The sequence below is a fragment of the Rhinolophus hipposideros genome (assembly GCF_964194185.1).
Source record: "Rhinolophus hipposideros genome assembly, chromosome: 16".
Classification (NCBI taxonomy): Eukaryota; Metazoa; Chordata; class Mammalia; order Chiroptera; family Rhinolophidae; genus Rhinolophus; species Rhinolophus hipposideros.
The window spans coordinates 35,905,116-35,931,551 of record NC_138062.1 but is presented as its reverse complement, the minus strand read 5'-3'; the positions used below and the strand labels follow the sequence as shown (position 1 = coordinate 35,931,551).

General features: G+C 34.6%; 1 protein-coding gene across 4 annotated transcripts in view; it reads right to left on the bottom strand.

The window, feature by feature from the left end:
- Positions 1-26,436, bottom strand: part of NEK1 (NIMA related kinase 1) — a 129,035-nt gene that overhangs the window by 70,010 nt on the left and 32,589 nt on the right. For all 4 annotated transcript variants that reach the window (XM_081075469.1, XM_081075468.1, XM_081075471.1 and 1 more), the window contains exons 11-17: positions 25,549-25,700; positions 17,740-17,799; positions 17,453-17,512; positions 17,314-17,361; positions 17,071-17,145; positions 11,652-11,812; positions 5,666-5,768 (exon numbers count right to left, since the gene is read on the bottom strand). In XM_081075469.1, coding sequence (XP_080931595.1) covers positions 5,666-5,768; positions 11,652-11,812; positions 17,071-17,145; positions 17,314-17,361; positions 17,453-17,512; positions 17,740-17,799; positions 25,549-25,700 — 659 coding nt within the window. The remainder of the gene's footprint in view (positions 1-5,665; positions 5,769-11,651; positions 11,813-17,070; positions 17,146-17,313; positions 17,362-17,452; positions 17,513-17,739; positions 17,800-25,548; positions 25,701-26,436) is intronic.

Sequence of the window (26,436 nt, the reverse complement as noted above, 5' to 3'; positions counted from 1 at the left end):
TAAAGTGTACAATATAATGATTTGAGGTATATATTAAGAAATTAATAACATAGTAGGTTAGTTAATACCCATCGTCTCATATAGTTACAAATGTTTTTTTCTTGTGGTGAGATGAAGAAACTTATGAGATGATGGAATACTGCTATATACTATAATGGCGGTTGGTAGTGGTTAAATGACTACATACATTTGTCAATACTCATCGCGATACACATTCAACATTGATGAATTTTATTGCATTACATTATATCTTAATAAAATCAATCTTTTAAAAAAAGTTCTTGTTTGGAGACCTGGGTATATTCTACTACAAAACATTGTTGCTACAGACAACACTGAAAAGTAGTTCATTCACTGAGCCTCATCTACTGTATCCAGATGTAGTTTCTGGAATTACAGGGAAAAGGGAGTGTGGTAGGCAGAATCTTATGAAAACCCCCAAGGTTTCTTGCTATCCCTCCCGACTCTACCAGGTTTACAAATCCTACATAATCCTGATGACTGTATATATAGTGGATTTTACCCCCATAATTAGGTTTTGTTAAAGGGGATGAGTGACGTTAAAAAAGAGAGATTATCCAGTTGGCCTGCCCAAATCACTTCATGAACACTTTAAAAGCAGAGTTTCCTCTTGCTTGTTGTAGCAGTAGCAGTTTCCGGAACCTGAGAGGGGTTTGATGCACCGGGAAGTTCTTTGTTGCTGACACAAAGGGGGCCACATGGCAAAGACCTAAGAGTGGTCTCTCAGAAGTGAGAGTGGTCCCCCGTCAAAAGCTACATCACGGAGAGCTCAGTCCTACAGCAGCAAGGCAGTGAATCTACCAACACGCTGAGGGCACATAAAGAAGATCTTGCCCTAGCTGAGCCTCTGGATGAGGACACCTGGATTTCAGCTTTATGAGATTTCAGCTTCATGCACAGAGGACCCAGTTAAAACATGCCCGATTCTTGACCCACACAACTGTGAGCAATAAATTTGTGTTGCTTTAAACCACTATGTTTATGGTGACTTGTTACACAGCAATGGAAAACCAATGAAGACAAATTTTACATAGCACCTCTACAATTGAGAACTTAAAATGGGTGAGGCCTCTTACACTTTCCACAGTTAAACTTAGCCCTTGCTTCTATTCACTGTCTCACATGACTAGTGTATATATTCAGCATGAAATTATAAATTACTCTCGTGACAAACTGCCTGATGAAGCTTCAATTAGGTGACCTTTAATTAATTAACCTACTGCCACCAAACTGTTTAAAAAACTGCCTTGTTGTTCAAGTAGGGAACAAATAGTATATGATGCACATACCCAATTATACTGAAAAATACAAATTCTTCACTTTTAGCCAGAACTTTCTAAGGCAAAGTTTTATGTATACAGTTAGTCATCTAGGGAATAAAGAAGTTCTACATAATTTACCAAAATGAAACTTGGAGAGTCATAAAAAAAAAAATCACTGTCAAAATGCACTGATCTCTAAGGCATATTTTTCGGAACGATAACATAACAAAATGAAAACACTAATTTCTGATTGCAAGACGGCAGTGACACCATAGATTACCTTCTTGCAAAATCCTAGAATAGAGAAATTGTTGGTTTACGTGAATACATATCAGCACCCCAAAACAAGCAAAACTCTCGGTAGTAGAGAACAGAAGGCATCCAGACATAAGTACACAAAATCACTTTAAAGTAAGAAACTTCACAAGCAAATGCATGTCAGAAAGACAACTCCACAGAAGGTGTGAGCAACACTAAGCAATCTCTGAGGTGTGTTTGAAGCTAGGAGCATAAGAGGTTCTAATAGCAAACAACAGTGGTTACAGTAAGGTCACCTCCAGCCCACGATCTATCTTCACAAGGCAGGAAGCAGAGTCAGTTTCCTCAGAGAGGAGTGATGAGAGACAGAGCTTAGAGTGAAAAGACAGGCCAATGCTCTGGGTGACTGGTAATACCAAGGAAGAATGGGAGACTTCTATGCCCAGAACATAAGGTGCCAAGATATTTGCTTGGCAGAATGTCAATATAGCCCATCCATCCTCTTCTAACGCTGAAAACTGCAGAGGACAGGTCAGTAGAGATCTGTGTCCCATCTTGCTAGGTGACCACTCAAAGACAATGCACAATAAAATACACAATCCCGAATATAAATGCACCATCAAGAGCATCAAACATTTGAGGGATGCCAACACTATGAAACAAAGTTAAAAACTAAAGAAACTGAGGTAACAGAGCCAATAGTGCACTAAGAACAAGATGTTATAATAACTTTGGTATCACCAGAGCAATGAGAACAGGATCAAGGAGTTCAGGGAACATGCAACTAGAATTGATGATGGACATGAAAATACAAGTTTCTAAAATTAAGAGAAACTAATTACATGGGCTGAACAGCAGAGTAGACAAAATTAAAGAATATATTAGTGAACTGAAATTCAGGCCTAGGAATTCTTCTAAAACATAGCAACAAGAGAGAAAGGGATTAAAAAAAAAATGAAGGCTAAAAGAAGTACAGAAAGAAGGACTTTAGATGCAGAGGTTCCAAACTGTCTAGTATAAGTTCTCTTAAGGAAAAAAAAAAAGGAGAAGAAGCAATATTTTAAAGAAATATTAATTGAGAATGGTCCAGAACCAAAGATAAGCACTCAGATTGAAGGCTCCCAGTTAGAGCCTAAATTAGGTCAATAGAAGAAAAAAAGAGAGAGAGAGAGAGAAATATTCAAGTGAAATTTCAGAACTCAAGGTAAAAAAATAGTCCTAAAAGCTACCAGAGAGAAAAAAAAAATCCTTAAAAAGGAACAAGAACCAGAATATCATCACATGTCCCATTAGTAACAATGAAAAGAAGAAGGTAAGGCAGTATCTTCAAAATGGTATGGAAAAGATTTTCAAACTTACATTTCTTTATCCAGCCAAATCATCATTCAAGATGTAACTGTGGCCATGATGGAGTAACAGGAACCAGATATACTCTCCCACCTTGAAGAACTAAAAGTCTGGAGCAAATATATGAAACATGATCTATCAAATACTAGACAACAGGCAGCACAGGACAGAGATCTATGAGAAGAGGTAACAAGTGAGGTGAGCCCAATAACTGCCCAACTTACTGCCTAACAAGAGTTTCCAAGCATAGGTCCCCAAACAGAGCTTAGCAGTCTCCCTGAGTTAAGGAAACAGCAGTTAAGAGCTTGGGAAGTTGAAGATCACTAAAATTTGCAAGATGGAGTACCAAAGAAGAGAGAACTGCACAGAGAGGAGGAGTACTGGATATTTGTAGAGGGTTTCCTCTCAGTCTCCTGTTCAGTGACAATTAGTATAATGTCAACAATACCTCAGGCTCACTTAGGGCTTAGAATATTTCATTCTTCCAACAGCCAGAGTGGAAGACCTCCACATCAACAGGGCATTGGGTTCTCAAGAGTACTGCCTCAACAATGGGCCAAATTAGTTCTAGACTGAAGGCTGTCCTGGACCTGCCTAGCAAAGCTTACAAGCGGGCCTTGAAAGATTCAAACTGTTTTAAGTAACTTAACTGCATACAGGAATAAAACACTAACATATTTAAATACACACACACACACACACAGAATCTAAAATAATATATACAATGCCTGGTTCCCATCACAAACTACCAGGTATGTAAAGAAGCAGGAAAAGATGACCAAATGAGGAAAAAAATCAATCAACAAACAGACTCAGAAATGACAATGATAAGAGAATTAGTACACCAGGTCATTATAATTATAGTCCATATGTTCAAGAAGGTAGAGAAAAAGCATAAGTATAATAAAAGGAGACGTGAAAAGTATAAAAATGACCTAAATAAACTTTAAGAGATAAAAATATAGTATCTGAGATGAAAAACATACAGTATCTGGATGTGATTAACAGCAGATAATACAAAGCGGAAGAAAAAAATCACTGTTTGAAAATATAGTAATAGAAGCTATCTAAAATGAAACATAAAGACTGAAAACAAACGAAAAGAACATCAGTCAGCTGTTGAGAGCATCACATGGTGTAATCTATGCATACTGAGAACCCTAGAAGCAAAAGAGAGAGGACAGAAAACATTTTTTAAAGAAATAATGGCTGAAATTTTTCCAAATTTGATAAAAATCATAAACCCACAGATCCAAGAAGTTCAATGAACCCCAACAAAATAAATATGAAGTCTACCAAATATGAAGACTACCAAGCTACCAAGAGTAATCAAATTGAGTAATCAAATTGCTTCCAGGGATAAAGACAGAATGTTAGGCTTTTTTGTGGGAAAAAAAACATTACATATTGACAAAACAGGTAAGAATGACAGCAGACTTCTTGTCAGAAACAGACATGCCAGGAGTTAAGTGGAGTGATCTCTTTCAAGTACGGAGGGGTGGGGGAGAATGGACTTTCAACCTATAATACTATATCCAGCAAAAACATTTCAAAAGAGGCAGCAAGATACTTTTTCAAACATATAAATGCTAAGCAAATTCACTAGCAGACAACCACTACAAATTACCATTTAATAGTGAGGACAAAATAACGACGTTTCCCAACAAATCTTGGAAAGTTTCTCTCCAAATGGATTATCAGAAGATATTCTCCAGCATGAAGAAAAATAAACTGAGGGGAGAATAGTAGGATATAAGTAAGGCACAGTGCGGAGGAAAGAAATCTGTAAATCTTGGTAATTCTAACAATTGCTTTAAAATATTTTCAATTAAAATCTGTGACTAAAATTTTAGATGCTATTAACATGGGAAGTATGGATCAAGGGAAGATGCCAGAGGTTCTCTTCTACAATCTACAGAGAGGATACAAATACAGATTAATTACAGATATTAGAAAAACATAAACTGCTGAGTGTCAAAAATATGAAGGGTAACCATTAAAAAATGTAACTATCTTTCTATATGATATCATTTCAAAGAAAAAATATCCTGAATTGGAATAATTATATTAATTAATCCACAAAGATACCACTTTAAACTTGTGCAGACATGTCTAATCAAAACATAGTATTACCATATAATTGACCTATTTCCAACGTATACTTCATGGAGTGTTGAGCTGATAGAAATTTATCATTCTGTGGACAAAAGGTCAAAAAGTGTTTATGTACCCCTACAAGTCAAAACTATTAAGAGTTTGAACTAATGAAATGATTATCTAAAAATTTAGTATTTCCTTGGATATATGACCTAGTTTAGCTAACTGGCATAATTAGACGCTTTCATATACCTTTGTTTCTAATTTGCTTTTGAGTAAATGCATAACTATACATATATTTATCCAAAGGATTACTTCTTATTGTTCTCTAAATTCTCTGCTACTTAAAAGTATTTAAAACCAAAGGATATGAGGAAAAAAATAATGAGAAATTTATTTACTCAATATAAATATCTGGGTTGCTGGACCCATTACAGCTCTTTTTAAAGGAAAGATACAGCTAAGAACTTACTCCCGATTAACCAAACCAACAATAAGAGTTTACTCTCAGTATAAAAGATACAGCAGAAGAGGGGTTAAATAAGTCTATGTCACAACTTTATACTCTTTAAATGTTTTAGAGTAAATGTTGGTAGAAGATGACAGCTCCTTATACCTACCTTATTCCAGACCTTCACTTTGAATACTAACACGTTTAAAAACCTCAAACACAATCATACCATATGTCCTTCAGCGCGTGCCTTATTCTGCCTTGCTTCCCACTTTCGTTGTAGGAACTCTTCCACTTGTTTAGCTCTTTCCGCAGGTAGCTGCCCCTTTTGCCTGAGTAATGTGGACAAAGAGCAAAGTCAGAAATTCTGAACATGAAATATTCCAAAAAGTTAAAAATTATACTTATTCTAAATACTTTCTTTGTTGCAGAATGAAGAAAGGCTGATGAAATAAAGCCTTCCCCCACAATAAATGCCTACATATGTATTAGTATCTACTACCTAAATCAAATTCTTCACTATTTTAAATAGAAGTAAAATCTACACTACTACTCCACATTCTAACAAGGTTACTCTTACATTTATTTAATCTATTCTATTTACAGACACATAAAATTATTTTAGACTATACTTAATTATAGAAGAATTTCAATAGCTTCCAAGGAGTTAAGCTTATTTCAGAACTCCGTATAAAATATGTAAGATTCTTCTGTAATCAATATTGAAGAAAAATTAAAGCAGTATAGTAGCAATTTTAAAAATGAACACAAAGAATCAAAAGTTTGCATGAAAGTAAAAAGCAATGTCTGAATTCCTTGAATATTAAAACTATTAAAAAGTAAAATAGATAGGTTAGGGAAAAAAATAGCAGTTATTTGTTTTAATCTTTTCCAATTATATTTCTGTATTTTTCTCTGACAATTATGAAAGAATGCAAACATGTTGAATCTAGACTAAAAATTTTTTAAAAATCAGTAACAAACATTTATGGAACATCTAATATATATTGTGCCTATTACCATGCTAACTACAGGGGACACAAAAGTAAATATAACCCAGCCCTAGTCATCACAGAACTCATAGCTTAGTATCAACTGCAATTAATTTGGGAGGCGAGGAAGAAAAATGAGCAAGTTATTGTCTATGCTTCGACTCGGATTTTGCCTGCTAAGGCACACAAACTTCCTACAGCCTTTCTTTAAGACCATAGCTAAGTTATGCTCTGAAAAATGCATGAAATAATGCCTTTTCTGTCTTCCGGTAGGTTTAACCACATCTGGTTTTTATGTCCCAAATAATCATTTCTTTTACTTGTTTTGGTAACCACTAACTGAAACATAAAAATCTTTTAGAAATGAAAGTAAGCTCTAAAAACTTAAAATCTGTTTCACCACAAAGCTATGAATGATTGTGGCCTAAGGATCAAGATTACCTTTATCTTACGTGGTACTTAAAAGAGATTCTTGTAAAATTTCCATCACTGGAATTTTCTAGGATTAGATAATCCCAACAGCTAGTGAAGTCTTTTATTATGACTGTCAGGTATTTCTAAGAAGCTAAATCTTAATCGACTTCCACGTCACCAAATTCAGAAATGCCTTCCACCCAAGTCATGGTAGCTTGAGTAGATTAAGAATAATGAATGAGAAATCTGACCATACTCTGTAGTGCATATGTGCTATCCTCAACCAGTCATATTAAACACTGCATAACTCTGAGATTAATAAGGTACATCTGGTCTTGATGCAACATATGTCCTTCATATACCCAGGCAAGGTTATATCCCGGGCTGTTATAGCCCCGTGTATTTAATTAAGGCTGGGTCTGAAAAGGGCAGACTTTCAGAGGGTATGATTCTCAGACATGTCATCTACAAGTGTATGTCTACTGATAAGGCTATTTTAGGGAGTCCTGGAAGCTCATACCACCAAGTATAATTAGATGAAATTGCTGATCTCTCTGCTATATGTCAACTGCATCAACTGCCTTCTCTAACCTTTGTAGAAAGCAAATGTGTTTGATTTTCCATTCTAAGATACTACGTCCAATGTCTGTCAGCCTGAACCTCCAATTGATATATGTTAATACAACAGTTGCACAGACTTAGTTTACTAAAAAACTGAATTATTTACTAAAAACCAGAATTATTTTACTAAAATCAATAACAGCATTGTTTTGCAGATTTTTCACACCACTTATGTATATACGAGTATAATACTACCTGCTCTATTTATTTATATGATTTGTAAGTTTTGCTTCACTAAATAGCTTTTTCCTAAGCTGGCTTAAATAAGCAGGTTTACATAATTGATTGCTTTTGATCACAAACTTAAAACCTGTAGTGATTTTTGTTTAACATTATTTCTTTTTTCTTCTCATTTATTAAACAAATACTTATTGTGTGTCAACTATTTGCCGACATATGCTTGTCTGAAGATACAAACACGTATAAAACAGAATTCTGGGAATGAAAATTTGGTTCAACATACTTCAATCAAGCAAAGTAATATACCTCAATTGAAAATCAATTTAACTGACTCTATGACTCCTCATGTTTAAAAACGTATACACTGTCTTTATTTTTCTCATCATGTCTGTTTACTATTTCATAAATACCTAAAAGAAGAACCCACATTCATATTCCTATTCTACTGTATAGTAAAACTGTGCTAAACTGTGGGTACAAACTATGTATTTGTGCTAGGCTCATGGGAATAAGAGGACATAGTCAATTTATTTCATGAGTCATTCTCTTCACTAAACATTAAGAACTCATATGTGCATACTGTATATGGTACAAATAGGCCATATCTTTAGAGTTCTAAAATTATACCACTTAAAATCAGTAAAACATTAATCTATATTAATAAGAAATGAATAATATAAACCCTATATAAGCCACAAATATATAGTAAGAGATTAAGAATTTGGAAAGTAAAATACAGAGACATTAAAATGGGTAACAATAAATAATTATTCTAAACACCTCTTTTCATCCTGACGAGAAGAAAAAGGAGTAAGTTATTTTGTTATTACAAGTGCGTGAATAAGTGGCAAGATCCGCGTACCTCATATCCATGGCTCGAATCCTTTACTGATAAGGGAAATTCATAATTGTTGAAGGATGACTATAAATAATTTTAAAAGGTGAAAACAACATAAAAATAGGCAGAGATCTAGGTAGCAGAAATAATCTGAGAAATGAAAAATGAGTTAGGATGGTTTAAGGTAGAAGAGTTGGGGTGGTATAAAGTTAATGGGATGAAAAAAGCACAGAAAAGTTATTCATTAAGCTTCCTCATCTGTTTAAGTGGCATAATGTCTAACTGATGGAATGGAATTATTGTCAGCTTTACCCAATTTAAATGAAGCAATATAGAGGAAGATATTTAGAAAAGTAAATGCACTGTAAAACACACATGTTGTGAGGCGCTCAATAGTTTTATAAAATGGTCTTACATGGCTGAGGTTCTAACATTAAAATGCTAACTGAACGCAAGTTCACCAGTTGTAACAAATGTACCACTCTGGTGAGGATAATGGGGAAGGGTATGTATGTGTGTGAATAGAAATAATACACGGTTAATAAAAGCACCAAAGCACAAACAAAAAAAAGAAAAAAAAAGAAGTAATATAGAAAAATTTCTGTACTTTTTCCTTCTGTACCTTCTCCCTGCTGTGAACCTAAAACTCTTCTTAAAAAAAAAAAAAAAAAAAAAAAAAAGGCTAATTGAAGAGATGTGTTAAGACATGGATATAAACAAAGTTGAACTGGCCAGAGTTACTGATAAGAAAGGAAATATCATATCATTAAATATCATAAAGAAGAAATAGGTAAATATGAGGAAGAATTTGAAAGTCTTGGATGACTGTAGATTATTTTGCTGATTCAATTAGAATCAGGGAAAAGAACTGACCAGACCAAGAACAACAATGACATACAAAATGCAGTCCTCACTTGGTATCCATGGGAGACTGGTTCCAGCACCACCAGACCTCTCCCTCCCCAAGGACATCAAAATCCCTGGATGCTCAGGTCCCTTATATCAAGTGGCGCGGAACGAGGCATACAGTCAGCACTCTGCATTTGTGGATTCCCAACTACAGCCTCGAAATCATTGTTTTTCATAGGAGGTTGGTTGAATCCACAGATGCAAAACCTGGGGACAGAGAAGGCCAACAGTGCATTTATTGAAAAAAAATACACATATAAGTGGACCCACGCAGTTCAAACTCATGTTATTCAAGGGTCAGTTGTACATGAAAGTTCACTCAGCACTTGGTATCATGTTTAATTCTTAAACTACCAAATATTTTATAATTTTATAACCAACAAAATCAATAACTTTTTAGCCTGTCCATTAGTAGTATCTCAAGAAGCTGAGAAATCTTCATAACAGAGTATTTAAGGAGCTGAACTCTGCAGTTAGATGGTGTTAGTGTAAACTCAGCTCTACCACTTATGACCATGCACAGGTTCTAAGTCTCTGTAAGTCCTAATTTATTCATCTATATTTTAAAAATAGTATCTAATTCAAGGGTGCTGTGGTGAATGCATACAATTTGGTATATAATAAGTATCAATAAATAATATCTATCATCAATAACAATAAGAACAATAACTTCAGTGCTACATAAGAAAACGTATACTATATATCCTAGTACTGCTAAGCCCACCAAAGTTGATACGAATGAAATGATAAATGATCTCACATACACAAATGGTTTAAAAACTGAAAATTAAAATAGTGAAACTACATCTAATACTCAACGACTGAATGGAAGGTGTGGTATAGTGCAAGAGGTAACTGAGATACACAACCATTTAAGACAATTTGAAACTCAAGTTGAAATATATGCAAACATTTCAAGGTTATAACAGGAGACTAATGCAAATAGCCCCAAGTGGTCCATTATTTGTCACTCTAACTGTGAAGATCCAAGAAACATTCTGGAAGATGAACAGTGTGAAGAAGCATAACATAGTTTGCCCTATTTTCTTTATACTATACACATTTTAGATTTGACTAAAATAAAACAAAATAAAGCCAAACCAATTATACACTACAGAGATCAGTAATACCAGAGGATAATAGCCACACATAAAATTTGCTTTGCCATGTCATAAAAAATATCCGTATGTGTGAGTCCATATAGGCTTCTTTTCTCAAAAATGGAGAGAATCTACAATTAGCTTAATACTTCAGGCTGAAGTACATAATTCATAATGCTAATTTACAGTCAACTCAATTACTGACCTCTGCTCAAATTCCTTTTATAATTGAAGGGAATCATAAAGATTTCTATTATACTCAAAAGTATTCTCCTTAAATTGACAAGGAAAAAGCAATGTAACTAAATGTTCACAAAATGATAGATTCCGATAACCAAAATGTCTTACAGGAGAAATGAGAATGTCTAAGAAAACACATATGTATACTTAAGAAAAAAAAGGAACTACGTAAATTAAAATTATTGATGGCTACCATATAAAATCAATTCAATAGAAAAAAGGAAAAATCTGATGAACAATGTCACAGAGAGCCAAAAATCAGAGATGAATGTGAACAGAAAACAAGTCAAAACAATAGAGAAAAGTGGAGTTCTAAGTGACAAGGAAAAGACGAAAAAAAGCATCCTTTGTAGTTTTGTATAAAGTGTGATTCCATTTAAGTATATTCTGATTTATTTAAAACAAGTGTTTGAAGTTATTATAATCACATGTTAGCACAAAGTTATCACATGTTCCTTTAAATGGTACATTGAACCTATAACATAAATACTCGTAAACTACAAAAATTAGGCTGAATTGAAGAGCTACATGTTTGCCACTCGCAATCAAGGGCCAAATCTGCACCTAAGAAAACTCTGTCAACCAGAAGGCAAAAAATATTCTATGGAATGAATGGAGAAAACATCCACAAAGTATAAATACTGAGCCAGACGTGACGTAAGACAAAATTACACACAAGGATGAATTTATGCATCACCAGCCCAACCTCTGTGCACTGGCCTGTTTAGACACAGCCCTCAATCTTTTCCAAATTTTTCTAGTAAAATCAGCTGCATCCCAGAAATGGTGATGAACTGCATCCCTGTTAGGAAATCACGGATGTACTCCAGGTGAAATTCCTCTGTCAATAAATATGCACAACGACTTTTATTACTTTCTCTGAAGCAAAGTATAAGCAACTTCTGCAGAACATAGTCATACCTTTCTGGGAGCCTTCGGCCATGTATTGCATCTTTCCACTTGGCTTCATTATCTTCTCTTTGTCGTTGCATTTGATCAAAAATAGCATGGTAATGTTCATATTGTCCTCGAGAATAGAAAGATGGTGGAACCACAGCCCCTCCACTGCCAAAAAAGGTAGCCTAGGAATTAAACAAAGAGCTCTCACATGTTTATCCCATAAAGCCTAAAAGGCCTATACTATTCTCAAAAGAAAAAATTTTAACACTTGACTTTTACAAAGCAATTAGTGATTATGAACATATTAATAAGCATATAGCCTAAAGCAAAATGTCTTCCTACTATACTGTACCCATTAACAATTAAAAAGTGTGCTCGCTTCGGCAGCACATATACTAAAACAATTAAAAAGTAGTGTACAGTTACAATAAAGCATAATTTAATGTAACAAAAAATATATAAGATGTCACTAAACTCATGTAAATATAAAGAAATCTGGTCTTAACAGGTTTTGAAACAAGTTTTTAGTATGCATTTTAGGTGATCCCATTCTATTAAGTTTAAATATGTATAGCTTACAAGTAAAGCAGAGCTTGCTTTTGTAACACTCAAAATTATATTTAACAAATACATTTGCATACAGTATTTAATACCCCCCAAACCTTTCAATTCAATTAGCAATGAAGATATAAACGTCTCTGAAACATACGCTAGGTTGTAAATATAAGAAGTAAAACACCATATCCATCCTTAAGCAGTTTACAAACAAGTTGGCAAACAAAGCACAAAAGTAGAAAAACATTTCATACCCGTGGCAAATGAATGGTAATAGGTACACTCTAAAGTAGTAAGTACTGAGTTAAGTACAAAATAGAAAAAAAATTGTCATAAGTAAAAATCCCTAAAAGTAAAATAAAATAAATAACTAGCTAGCAGTAGAGAAAGACAGCTCAACCCAGCCTTGAAAGCAATATAAAAAACAGAGATTAAATGATTAAATATGAGCCAGAGTATTAAAGCAAAAATAAACAACGCACGTGTTGGCAGAAGGGGAAGAAGACAAATATAATGGGAAGGAAGGCATACAGGGAGCATTAAGCTTGGCCATAAAAGGTTTGTGTAGCTGACTGCTATCAAGCCTGGGTGTTTGAGTTCATATAATAAACAACAAAAGAAGGCATTTATAAACTTTCTAGTAGGAGTAACATACCAAAACAGTTTTTTTTAAGGTCAGTAAGTCAAATTATGCATGATTAGCAGGAACAAGAGAGAGACTAGGGTAGAAGAACTAATTAGAAGGATCGCTGCCCTGACTCCAAACGAAGAATCCTAGCAGAAAGGCAATCACCAAAAAAGCAAATGCTGAAGGGAGTTGTGGATTCTCTGAGGGAACGACAAAGTATAAGGGCAAAGAATTAAGGCTGCAACTTTAGAGACATAAGAACTCAAGCACACAGAAAATTCATAGTTAGAAATTAGAGATGTCAGAAAAGGGTAAGAGTTACAAAGAAATAAGCGTACAACGTTCCGTAAGCCCTAGTGGAAGAATTTTACTGAGATGAGGAAATCAATGATCTCAACTGCAGAGGTCAAAGCACTGAAAACAACACAAACTAATATGATTAAAGTTGAGTGGTAGCATTTAAAAAACCTGTTTTTTGTGAAGTGATGGTAACAGAAGCCAAAATACTGACAGTAAAAGAAAAAGAGCTTTCAAGTGATAACCTCTTAAGGAAGAAGTATAGCTAAGAAAAGATACAAAGAAAAATATCAGAATCAAATAAAATAAATTTCAGTATATCCAATGAGATCAAATTTTTGCTAACAACTTGACACAGTAAATTGCATACAATATTTTGAGAAAGCATGACTTTAAAAGAAATCAGCTCAAGATAAATACAGATCAACTGATTAAGGATGTATGAGGAGCAAGAGATGGAAGTTGCTAGAAATAGGTAAGATCATTAGGCAGGAATCTCCATCAAGGAGATCCTTACACACATCTTCAAAATGCGCATCTCAAGGCAAGAATAAGAATCAGAATTCTGGTAAAAGGTTGTCATGTGTCCTGTGAGTATTTACTCTTTGAAGTTAGTCTGGTGCTAATATCATCTTAACTTGAATTTGAGTGTCCTAATGTTTCTCTTTAACAAAAACAAAAGTACATAAACATCTCTGAAGATTCCTATACTCAATGTTGAAAATAATATACTAGAACACTGAAGCAATATGATCTTTTAAAAACCACCGTATTCACCAATCATAAGCATAGGTTGATGAATTTTGACAAATATTCATCATGTATTCACTATCACAATCAAAAGCATATCCATCACCCCAGAAAGTTCCTTTGGGATCCTCTGCAGCCAATGGCCCTTCACTCCAGCACCTATTGAACTGCTCTGTCATATATTAATAGATTGGATTTGTCATTTCTATTTCAAATAAATGGAATCATACAATATGTATTCTTGTGTCTGGCTTCTTATACTCCATATGTTTTGATTGTTCCATGTCACTGTATGTATTAACAGCCTATCCCTTTTTATTGCTGAAGAGTACCCCAATATTTTCCAACAACAGATACGTCTCTTACATATTATGATTACCACAGGATCAAACTACATATGTGGAATATTTCATAATTTTTAGAAAAACACATTTATAAGAGATACATCAAAAATGGATAAAGCAAAACATTCCCAGATTTTGCAGATACTGATCAAAGACAGTTCGTTATTTATACTGTGAATAATGTCTTATTATTTAGAGGTATATAGCCATGGTATTAGTTTTGAAATACTTCCTTTAATGTTTAGTTTTTTTTTTCCATCTTTATTTTGAGGATCTCCTTAATATGACTGACATTATACTAAGCCTTCAGGTCCTTCTCAACTGTGCAGAAATCAAATAGCCTAAGAAGTTAAATATTTCAAACCCCATATGGAATAAATACAGAAACTAACACAGAACTACATTTAAGTCATGGGAAATAAACTGTTTTATTATGCTCAAAGAAAATACAGGATTTATAAGGTGAAGCAGAAATATGTTAAATACATACTATAGAACACTGTTGAAAAACTCTCTCAATTAGTTATCAAACAACATTCATAAAACTGGGCTTGATTAAATACAGCCTTCAAAATCATAGGAAAAAAAGATTTTATTGCATGGAAGAAGGTACATGCAAAGGGAGAATAAAAATAATCAAATTCTCAACACTAATCATGTACTTGATATAAAATGCATCACAAGGGATGGCGGATTAAGTTGGTTAGAGCACAATGCTCATAACACCAGGGTTGCCGGTTTGATTCCCACGTGGGCCACTGTGAGCTCCGCCCTCCACAACTAGATTGAAACAACTGCTTGACTTGGAGCTGATGGGTCCTGGAAAAACACACTTAAGATAAATAATCGTTAATTAAAAAAAAATGAATGACAAGATCTGAGGGCCTACACTTTGGTAAATTTTTACTTTCCAGTCAGGTAAGATACGAGGTTAGGTATTTTAAAATGGGCAAAATTCTGTCTCAGTCATTCTTTATCAGTCAGGAGGTAGTAAGTTCTACTTCACAGTCAAGTAGGTAGTACTGTACAAAAATAAGAAAGTACATTTACTAAAAACGGTATGTCTATATTGGTAGAAAATTAGAAAAAGTGATTCTTATTGAATTACTGATATGTGATATAAAAAAAAACTTGTGCATCTCGAGAGACTGATAAAACAAATCAAGAAAGCCAGGACAGAACATACAAGTCTAAATAAAGCAGATGAAGCAAACTTTTATTCAAATCATAACAAGTAAAACTGGCAATCAATTCAACTTGACAAATATCCATTGGATACCTAAAAACCAAGTTTAATGAGCACGGGTCAGGGGAATTCACAGTAGTAAAACATGTTGACTAACAGTTGATTGGATGATACAAATTAAAATTATAATAGAGAAATAATAGTGTGTTCATTTTTATTGCTGTGTAACAAATTACCACAAACTTTGCTTAAGACAATACCCATTTATTATAATGCTTCTAGTTGCCCTGGCTGAGGAGGCTGGGAACGGTCAGGTAGGTACCCTGCTCAGGATCTTACCAGGAAGAAATCAAGGTGTCAGCCTGGGCTGCAATTCTCATCGGAAGCTCAGATCCTCTTCCAAGTTCCTGGTTTTTGGCAGAATTCATTTCTGTGTGGCTGTAATGGCCACGGTCACCATTTTCTTGCTGGTTGTTGGCCAGAGACAACTATCAATGCCTAGAGGCCTATACTTGCTCGCCATGGCAATGTTTGCTTTTTGCAGGCCAGCAGAAGCATCTCTCTGACTTTCTTCCCCACTTCTAGTTGGCCATGAGGGAGTCTTATAAAATGTTACTGTCATTGCAGGAATACTAGCCCATCACCATTTGCCAGACACCATAATGTAATCAAGGAGCTGCTATACCATCATACTCAGGTTCTGCCAATACTCAAGGGTAGGGAATCATACAATGTGTGTACACCAGGGATCAGGAATTTGGGGGACGACCTTAGAATTCACCCTACCACAGGGATGTAAAGGATGGTACAATAGCAAAAGAGCAAATGCAAGGTAAAGACTGACAGAACAAAGAAAGGAACAGGAAGTTAACATACGAGACCTTGGTAGCCAAGCTCCAGGGACTGTTTTGGAAATTTGTCTTTTTTTCTTTCTTTCTTTTACTGAAGAAGTTAAGGCTCAGAAAAGTTAAGCAATTTGCCCAAGGTTATATAGTCTGGATCCATACAAATGTTTGAATTACCGTATCTAGGTAAATGGATAGCTAGGTAATTGGTTACTTAATAACCAATTAATGGTTAGTTAGGTAGTTGGTTATCTGAGGCTGGAGATGGGAGTGAGAGTGAGAGTGAGGAGAGAGGAAAGGGTACTATGAAATGAAGAGAAACACAAGTGCAAAGACAAACAGATTCAGTGGACTACACACAGTAAGGAAACTACAAGTATGGTCTTTCGTTCAGCATGACTAGAGCACACATTGTGTGGTAGGGAATGGAGGGAGATGAGCTTGGAGAGACTGGAAGGGGCCAGGTTAACACAGGTATCCCGAAAACTTAATCTTTAAGGCTACATGAAACAGCGGGAGGATTTAAGGCAGAGGTGTGACAAACTGTATTTGATTTTAAATAGATTCCTCTAGCAGAAATGGTGTCACAGCACTGACGTCAAACGTTTAAAGTATTTTTAACAGCGTCACATATTAGTTATCCTTACAAGTTATGTATCAAATATATACAGGAAAACTAAGAATTCATAAAAGATGCTGGAGAAGTCTAGGTAAGAAGTAAACGTACAATATGCCAAAAAAAAAAAAAAAAAGCCAATTGTATAAATTTTAAAGAGCAAGGTGAAACTAGAGAAAAAATAGCAGCTGCGTAACTATATTGGTATCAAATGCCTACCTTTACTTCACCACTTCCACCAGCACTTAGCACGTTCCTCCATCCTTGTTCCCTGGCCCTATTTATTCTCTCCAACTTTTGGGGAAAAGAAACAAACAAACAAAACACCGTTTCAAGTGTTTAATATAAAATACATGAAATACATTTAGTAATGAAATGGAAATCAGTATCTTCCTTTTAAAAAAAAGTATGTGTGCAGGGAAAGCGTGGAATATACCATGGAAAAATGGATTATCCTCTTACCCTTTCCTTTTCTTGCCTTTTCATCTGTTCAGCCTTCATTAACCTAATCTGTAACAATTTTAAAGACAAATTTCTTAGAATTCTTGAAACTATTTATCTACAGCTTGGCAAGGGAAGGAAAAAAAGAGCAAAAAACTACCTGATCTTTTTGTTTCTTTTCTTTTTCAGTACATTCCAACTTTCTCTTTCTTGGTGCTTCCTTAAATAAAAAAAGAACATTTTCATCAATAATAATTTGTTTTTTCTAGTTTCATTAGGAAAGTTAGTACACCAATGGTAGAGGGTACGCCCACGGACATTAAAAAAAATTTAAAGGCATTTATTTGAAAGAAATAAGGAGGAAAGGTTTGGAGGTTTTCTATAGATTTTCTTTTCTTACAATTATTTTTACAAAGCTTTAAAATAAGCAGACAGATGTCTTTATACCTCAAACATTTTCCTCCTTTCTTCTCCAGGATTCACTTTCTTCAATGGAGTTTGATGGGCCTGGACAAAAAGTAAAACTACAAATTAGATAAGGATTTGTTATCTACATTGGTACCTACATTTGTTTTCTACATTGATATAAAGAACAGTAGCTTTCAAGCTTTTCCTAAAAGTAACCCACAGTAAGAAATATATTTCACATCCAGTCCCAGTAAAGATACACACATACCACGTGCTCCCTAAGTTTCATAAAATACCTTACTATGTGTAGTGGATTCTGTCACTTCATTCAATCACTTTAAAAAAGTCCCGGTTCTTCACCCACTAAAATAATTTTGCCACCACTAATTAGGTAAGAGAGAGCTCTGGGGGCACTATTACTGAAGTACAAGAAAAAAAAATACATTTGTAGATAATGCTTTTCATAGTATCACAAACACACAGTTCACATTTCAAAGTATGTTCTATATATATAGAATTGAAACAAATGGGGAATGTTACCCAGGAGCTTTGTAAAAATACATACTCCTTCCATAAAAAGTATTATTATTTAGCAATAAAAAGGAATGAAATACTGATACATGCTACAATCTTGTAAACATAATGCTAAGTAAAAGAAGTCAGTTACAAAAGACCACATATTGTATGATTCCAATTATATGAAATGTCCAAAATAAACAAATCTACATAGAGACAGAGTCAATTAGTGTTCTCTAGGGGTAGAACCCCTATAGGGGTGGGGGAAGAATGGGGAGTGAATACTAATGGGAAAAGGATTTGTGTGTGTGTGTGTGTGTGTGTGTGTGTGTGTCCGCGCGCACACGGCGGGGGATGCGTGATGAAAATGCTCTAAAATTGATTGCGGTGATACATGCACAACTTTGTGAAAACACTAAAAACCATTTAACTCCAAACTTTAAATGGATGAATTGTATAGTATGTGCATATCTCAATAAAGCTGTTTTTAAAAATTATATATCCCCAAAAGTTGCTTTCTCATAATTTCTGGACCTGGAGCCCTGCATTCTATATTTCAACAAGTTCCACAGATTAACTCTTATGTAGCAGGTCTGGCACCGCTCTCAAATTTGTGAAGCGCAATACCAAACAATTTAAAAACATTAATGCTAGTAATACAGTATCTTATTATAAATGACCAGCTCTTAAATAGATTCCACAATAACGTGGAACAAGAAGAGAATGTTTAAATAAGACACCTACATACTCTTAGGTAAGTTATATGAAGGTGTAAGTTATATCCACCTTTTTATGTTTTTATATAGCCTTACATATCAGATATTCAAATATTTATAAAATAAAAATACTAAACTGTTCCTATGAGATCACACATGTATTTTCAGAACACTATTTCTACACAGAAGAGAAAAATATAGTAACATAAAGCATCCATACTAAATGTTTTTGTTTTTTAAAATCAGAGCCAAAATATTTAAACATATTCATGGAGCGCCCTCTGGTGGCTTACTAACCACTCCTTTGTTTTAACAGAAGCCTTTAAAAAATAACAGAACTGGAGCAAAGTTTTTATGATATGCAAGTATTTTATGGTATGCAGAGTAATAATAACAATACATATTAGCTTAAATTTTAGCAATTAAAAAATGAAAGATAATATCATTAAGCAGTATGGTTTTCCTTATAAACTTTTCATTTATAAACTTGATATGAAGTTAAGTAAAAAAGCAATTATGAATTTGAATCTCAAAGATGCTTAAATTTTCTGGGAAAAACTAAGTCTTTTCAAAAAAGAGTCATATAGAAAGCAAAAGAAAAAAACATTTTAAAAATCTTATTTAAAACAATTTAGTTATTTCATTTATTTAATTCCATTGTTAGATTTGCAAAACGACATTTGACAATTCTTTTTTTCTATATTCATTTTCCTCTTAAATATTTCCTATTTTTGTCATTCCATTTACCATTTTAACCACTTTTAAGTGTACAGTTGTACAGCATTAAGTACAACCACACTGTGCATACAAATACAGTTTTAAGTGAAATATTTTTAAAATAAGCTATATAGTATTTCAAGAGCTAATTATTATTTAGTTCTCATTGCTCTGATTTAGAAAATCACAACCTTGCCTGAAATCCAGAACACATAACTATTATCTGAATCATTTATCTGTCATTCAGAATATTGGATAGAATATTATTACTCAGAATATTATTAATTAGAATCTTAATTCCGCAACATGCTGCTTTTGCATGCTGAATAATATTAATTGAAAATAAGAGAAACATTAAGAACACCAACATGTTATTTGATTCTATCAGCCACATGAATGAATAGGTTATACACTCGGCTCCAATCCTGCGCAATGGTGAAGGGCCTTCTGTAAATATCATTAGTCCAGTCTCACTGAGAATGCGATCTCTGCATTTAGTCAGGCCAAAACGTGGTTGAGAGTTAAGACAACTGCGTTTCTGTATGTCTACCCAAGTGTGTATTCCTTGGTGAGCTAATGACATAAAGATACCTACTCCCCAAATGATAGTTTCATTCCCTGGTAGGATAGAGATTCTGCATGTGTAGAGCCAAATATTAAAATGGATTGTAGTTGTTATATAACCACCATTTTGGAATTAACACCTCAAAAACTATCTATGAAATATCTTTACTTTGAATCTGTCTTTCACTGAACTCCATTAAAAGAAATAAAACATTTCCAAAACAATTTTGATCCAGGGCATGATTGTAAAATAAAAAAGACATTTAGAAGAATATAGCCAATCTGACTGAGTTCATAGTAATGAACTATAATACAACCACTGATGATAATGAAAATTTACAAAAAGTGTATATAACATTAAATAAAAACATGAGAATACAAAATCATCCATAAACTATCAGAGCTTCATTAAAAATACACGCAATGTATATCTGAATAAAAACTGGAAAGGCCCACGACAAAATTAAATGAAATGTTTGAATACTGGGAATATGTTTGTTTCCTCTTTCACTATATGAAATTGTCAAAACTATACTAAAAGACTACAGCAAATTTATTAAAACACATACTTTATGGGAAAAAATTCCAAATCGAAGTTATCATAAATTACTATAAAGAATCAATAAATTTAACAGAAATCAGGTTTCCATCTCAAGAATTAGACATGTATGTAAAGGATCAATTGCAATTCTCTAAAGCTCTCTCTTCATTACCTCACACTGAAGTAGTGCTTGCCTTTAAGTATCAGGATAAAAGCTCAAAAACAGTTGGCTCAATGGTTAGAGCACAGTGCTCATAACACCAAAAAACGCCAGTTCGATTCCCACACGGGCCAGTGATCTGCATCCTCCTCCACAAATAGACTGAGGACAACTTGACTTGGAGCTGAGCTGCGCCCCCCACCACTAGATTGAAAACAACAACTTCACATGGAGCTGATGGGTCCTGGAAAAACACACTGTTCCCCGATATTCCCCAATAAAAAGAAAAATGAAAAAGCTTAAAAACCCTGGCCTTCTGACTGTGCCTAAAAGCAGGGTTTTTATTTGGCCTTTAACTCTATTAACCACTGTTAAAATATTAAAGGATATTGCTTTACTGATTTGGAATTCACTTTATTTAATCATTTATTCACTCATTTAAAAAAAAACACACACTTACTAGACACTAGCTTTGTGCAAAATGTGTAAAATATGGTTCCTAACTTCAGAGAGCTAACAGTCTAATAAAAATAACATTAAGAAGATATATATGAGGTGCTAAAGCAGTTCAGATGAGGAAGAAACTATTTTCTTGCTTTTTTGGAAGGAAGAGGGACAATTAGGGAAAAAGCAAGAAAGGATTGGAAAGAAAAAAAAAGGTATTTGAAGTGTTTCCTACCTCCCTTAGGTCCTTGGAGAACTCTGAGCATCGAAGCCACATAGCAGCTGTGGCCATCCCCCAGACAATAAAGCCAGCATTATATTATTTAATCTAGAGCTAACAATGTGATCAGTTATCACACAACTTACTCCTTTTGCCCTTTTTTCAAGCCCGTCTCTTTATTTGGACTATAACATTTGCAGACAGAAGAAATGTTCTAAAATTGATTGCAGTGATGGTTGTACAACTCTGTGAACACACTAAAAACCTGTACTCTGTACTCTCTAAGGACTTACAGAATAATGCAGCATCAGTCTGACATGTACCTACACAGAAGAGAGAGGCAAAGAAAAGAAGAACATTTAAAAAGCAGGAGGAGGTACATAATGAGCAAAGACAAGAAAGAAAAAGTACATACAAGGTGAAAACAGTAACTAGTGCTAAGTCCAAGGTAGCTAAGACTCAGAATTTAGGAGCATTATGGGAGAAAAGTGTATCGAATACAGAATCTTGGAAAGTCTTCAATATACAAGCATGAGTAATTTGGTAGGGTACTACTGTGCCATTAAATGTTTCTATATGACCACACCTTTTTTTATGCTAATAATCCTGGCTCTAAGGATTATCTTTGAATTTGAAATTCTGGGTTACAACAGGAAGTTAAAGGAATTTTATTAATGTTTAGCATTGTCAGCACTACCACGGATAACAATCTTAGCAGACACTGGTCTTTCTAACTAAACAAAATAGCTACTAAAACTATTTTCTCCTACTGTTGATCTTATGAAATAAACACACATTCCAGCGTTTTTCAAGAGACTTGTCCATTATCATTTTTCTCTCCAGACTTTGTTTTTTAATAGTTACCCATTTGCTGAAAAGAATAACAAAAAGGCTTTTGTAGGGAATTTCACTAAAATTTTTGGTTGTTATTCAGTTTTTTAAATAATTAACATTTGAGAGACTTGACAAAGTCTAAGCGCCTACTCACTAATCCATTCATTAATTCGTTTATAAACAAATGAAAAACACAGTGCTTCTGACAGCGCCAATGTGGAGAAAAAGCAGAACAAAGCGAACAGGAATGTCGGGGTGGGGAGAGGGATGATCACCAGTTATTTGATATCCTGGTGATCAGGATGAAGGCTCTATTCCTAAACTAGGTTTTGAAAGAAAGGAGAAACCACACAGTTTTTTCAAGGGAAAGTCTTCTAGAAAAAGGGAATAGCAAGCACAAATTCATTTCTGCAGATGAATGCTCGGCATGTCTGAGGGCAACAAGGTTTAGTTAGCATAGCTGGACTGGGAATAGGGGAGGGCGAGCAGAAATTGAGGCTTAGAGAGGTAATAAGGGCATCAGAGGGCTTTGTCGGCCATCGTAAGGACCTTGGCTTTTACTCTGAGATGAAAGCCACTGAAACGTTTCTTGCAGGAACAGGCAATGACCTGACCTTCATTGTAAAAGAAATTTAGGCTGCTCAAGTGAAAACAGACTGCAAAAAGTTTGAAAGCAGTGAAATCATCAGGCGATTCCTAGTATAACCCAGGTGAAAGAGGAGGGTGGGTAGGAATAACGTGATGATAGAAAAAATGAGAAAAAGTCAGACCGTGAATACGTTTTGAAGGCAGGGTTGTTGTGATGTGGTGTTGAAAGAGTAGTCAATGATGACTCCAAAAGGTTTTGATGTGAAATGAAGGATGATGGTGCCATTTACTAAAATAAGAAAGATCAGTGGGGAGGAGGTGGAATCTCAGTTTTACACATGTTAATTTTGAGATGCCTGTTAGAAACCTAATTAGAGATGCTGAGACAGAGTCTGGAGTTCAGGAAAGAAGTCCAGGCTGGAGACGTCCATTTGGGTGTCAGTTTACAGACGCTGTCAATCAGAGAGGGAGTCTCGTACGAGAGCGAAGCCATCCAAGGACTGAGACCTTCAGCACGTCAGCATTTAGAGTTCAGGGACGTGAGGAGGAACTTGCAAAGGAGGCGGAGAAAAGCAATCAGGTAGGGGAAGAAATCAGAAGAATGTAAAACTTTGGACTGTAGTCCATGAAATGTTTAAAGCAGGGGGTAACCAGGTGAGTCAAAAACTAAGGTAAAGGAAAAAGACAACCAACCCCTCCACTTAACAACATGGAGACCACTGATGTCCCTGCCGAGAGCTGTTTTCTAACAGCTGCAACAAAGCAAGCCCTAACTGGAATGGGTCCAGGAGGAAGTGAGAAGAGAGGAACTGGAGGGAGCACAGACAATGTTTTGGGAAAGGTTTGCTGTCAAAGAAAGCAAAGACATAGAGAAGTATCTGGAAGGAGATACGAGAGATAAGGTTTCTTTCTTTTTTTCTTAAATACTAAAGATGTTATAATACAACATATTTGTTTGCAAACAGGAATAACTGAAGAGACAGGAGAACTATAATGATGCAGACGAGAGTACAAAGTACTTTAGGAAGCAATAATAATAATACTAATAATAATACTAATAATAATATATAAATGGCAGGGTTGACTCTAGATGAGAACAGATCATCCAAAGTATTAAGAAGAAAGGCAATAATATTTACAAACGGATATGACTGAGAAGCAGAAATGGTGTTGAGAGTATGGGAAAATTTTCTAACTGTTTCTACTTTCTCAGTGAAATAGGAAGCAAGGTCATCAGCCTGAAGTAAAAAGCAAGGAGAAGGTAAAAAATAATCATCTCGGAAATGGAAGAGTGAATGGACTGAGAAATATAACGGGGTGGCCAGAGGTTGTTGGCTATCAGTTTAAAGTGAGAACAGTTATAATAGTTGCATGTTTTTTCAACCCCAGTCCATGCCCTGGTTCAGGCACAGAAGAAGTAGAGAGTTGGATTTCATCAAAGTTAAGTTTTTGCTAGTTGATTTATAATAGTGGAAGACCGGGGCAAGAGAATTGAGGTTTTGAAAATTATAATGTGAGGAGGATATGGAATTTAAAGCTGGAAAAGAAAAAACAAAAATGAGGAGGAAACAAACAATGAAAAACTAGCAAGATCCATGGTCCAAATAAGACAAAGAAGTTTTGGAGGCAGAGCCTTTGAGGAATGAGCAGGAAATAGGAAATAGTGATCAGGGAGTGGGATGTTTGTAACTGCGACTACGGAATAGTTACCAGGATTGAATATACCAAAGTTGATGGCAGTTTTAAGGTATGGTGGGAGACAAGAGAATGACCATGTGCTACCGAAAAGATCATCTTTTTGAATACTAAATCACTAAATCACTAAATCACCAAAAATTATGACAGCATTGAGAAAATTGGCAGTGAGTCAGCCAGGTATTAAACTCTTCAAAAAATGAAGGTCTGCAGATTACCTTAACATGGAGCATTTGTGTCAAAGCTTGAGGGGTGCGTTAGGGAGCAGGGAAAAGTCTGGCAATAAGAAGGAAAATATTCCCTCATCCTACCTGAGACTCAGTGGTATTAAGAGATTAGAAAGAAATAGTCACCAAGTAAGAGAGCTGTACGAGTGTATTCAGGGACAAGCCAAGTTTTCGAACGAAAAAGGTGAGGACAATCTTTAGAAGTTTAGAATACAAGAGATTTTGTTGATAATATACTATAAAATGGCTTTGTGTATATATTTATCTGATTGTGAATTCTCAAATACAAAATTTTTCCCTATTTTTATCTAGTGTATCAGGTATTTACTTGTTTTATGCACAAAAACAAATGGCTCTGCTTAGGTTGTTAAAAAATGATTTCACTTATAACATCACTTTCTTTTTACTGCACTAACTACATTACCTAATAAAGCTATTTAATGTTTCTTTATGACTTCTGTTAAGGCTTCTTAGTTTTAAAAGACTGATGAAGCACAGAACAGCCGTGTTCTTTAGTAACTAAATAAAAACAACCCCATGAATATCAAGATAACTGAACTAAGTTGCAACAAAATAAGGTCAAACTGAATTTGTTACTAATAACACAGTTTGTAACATAATCATACCTGTTTATGTTTTTGGAGTGGTTTCTTTTCATGTAATTTTTTATCTCCATGTTTCTTATATGTTAAAGGCACTCCGTATTTAGCAGCAGGCTTGGTGATTTTCTGAGGAGATGCGACAGAAGCCAAGCTTTGTCCTGAGGCTGGTCTTTTAGCTACATGAAAAGATATAGAGGATTTTTTCCAGAGTTCTTTATGGTAAAGCTTTAATTTACAAATTCTTCACGATAGCACTTTTTCATTTTTATAATCGTTGACAGCATTGAAACCTTTCGTTAAACATATTATTTACTCCTTAGCACATGTCAATCCTTCATTATAACTATTTTACACTAAAGCCACTTCTTGAAAGAAGCAAAAGCCACACTCTTGTAAGCTGTTGAAATTTCTCATAATAAAAAAGCATATCCCTAAAACTGACTGTGGGTGATGATTGCACATATCTGTAACTACACTAGAAAGCATGGAATTGTAGACTTTAAATGGGTGAATTTAATGGTATGTGAATAATATCTCAATACAGCTATTAAAAATAAATTTTAAAAAAACCATTCACTGTTTTAGAAATTACTTGCAAAATCAGAACATAAACTTCCGGAACTGTTAAACATTAATTCCATCACTGATGAACTTAATATTTTCTTCAGATGTAGTGTGAATTTCCATACCTACAGACCTACTGAAGAACAAATACTTTAAAACAATCATTATAGCGAAGGATCTCATGACATGGGTACCTTCATATACTCCTGGTGAGAATATAAATTGGTCAAACTTTCTGAAGAGCAATCATATCAAGAACAATGTTTATGAACTGATTTTAAAGAAATAATCAGAGAAACAAAAATTTATAAACAAGGATAAACCCTGCAGCATTAGGTATTAACCTCT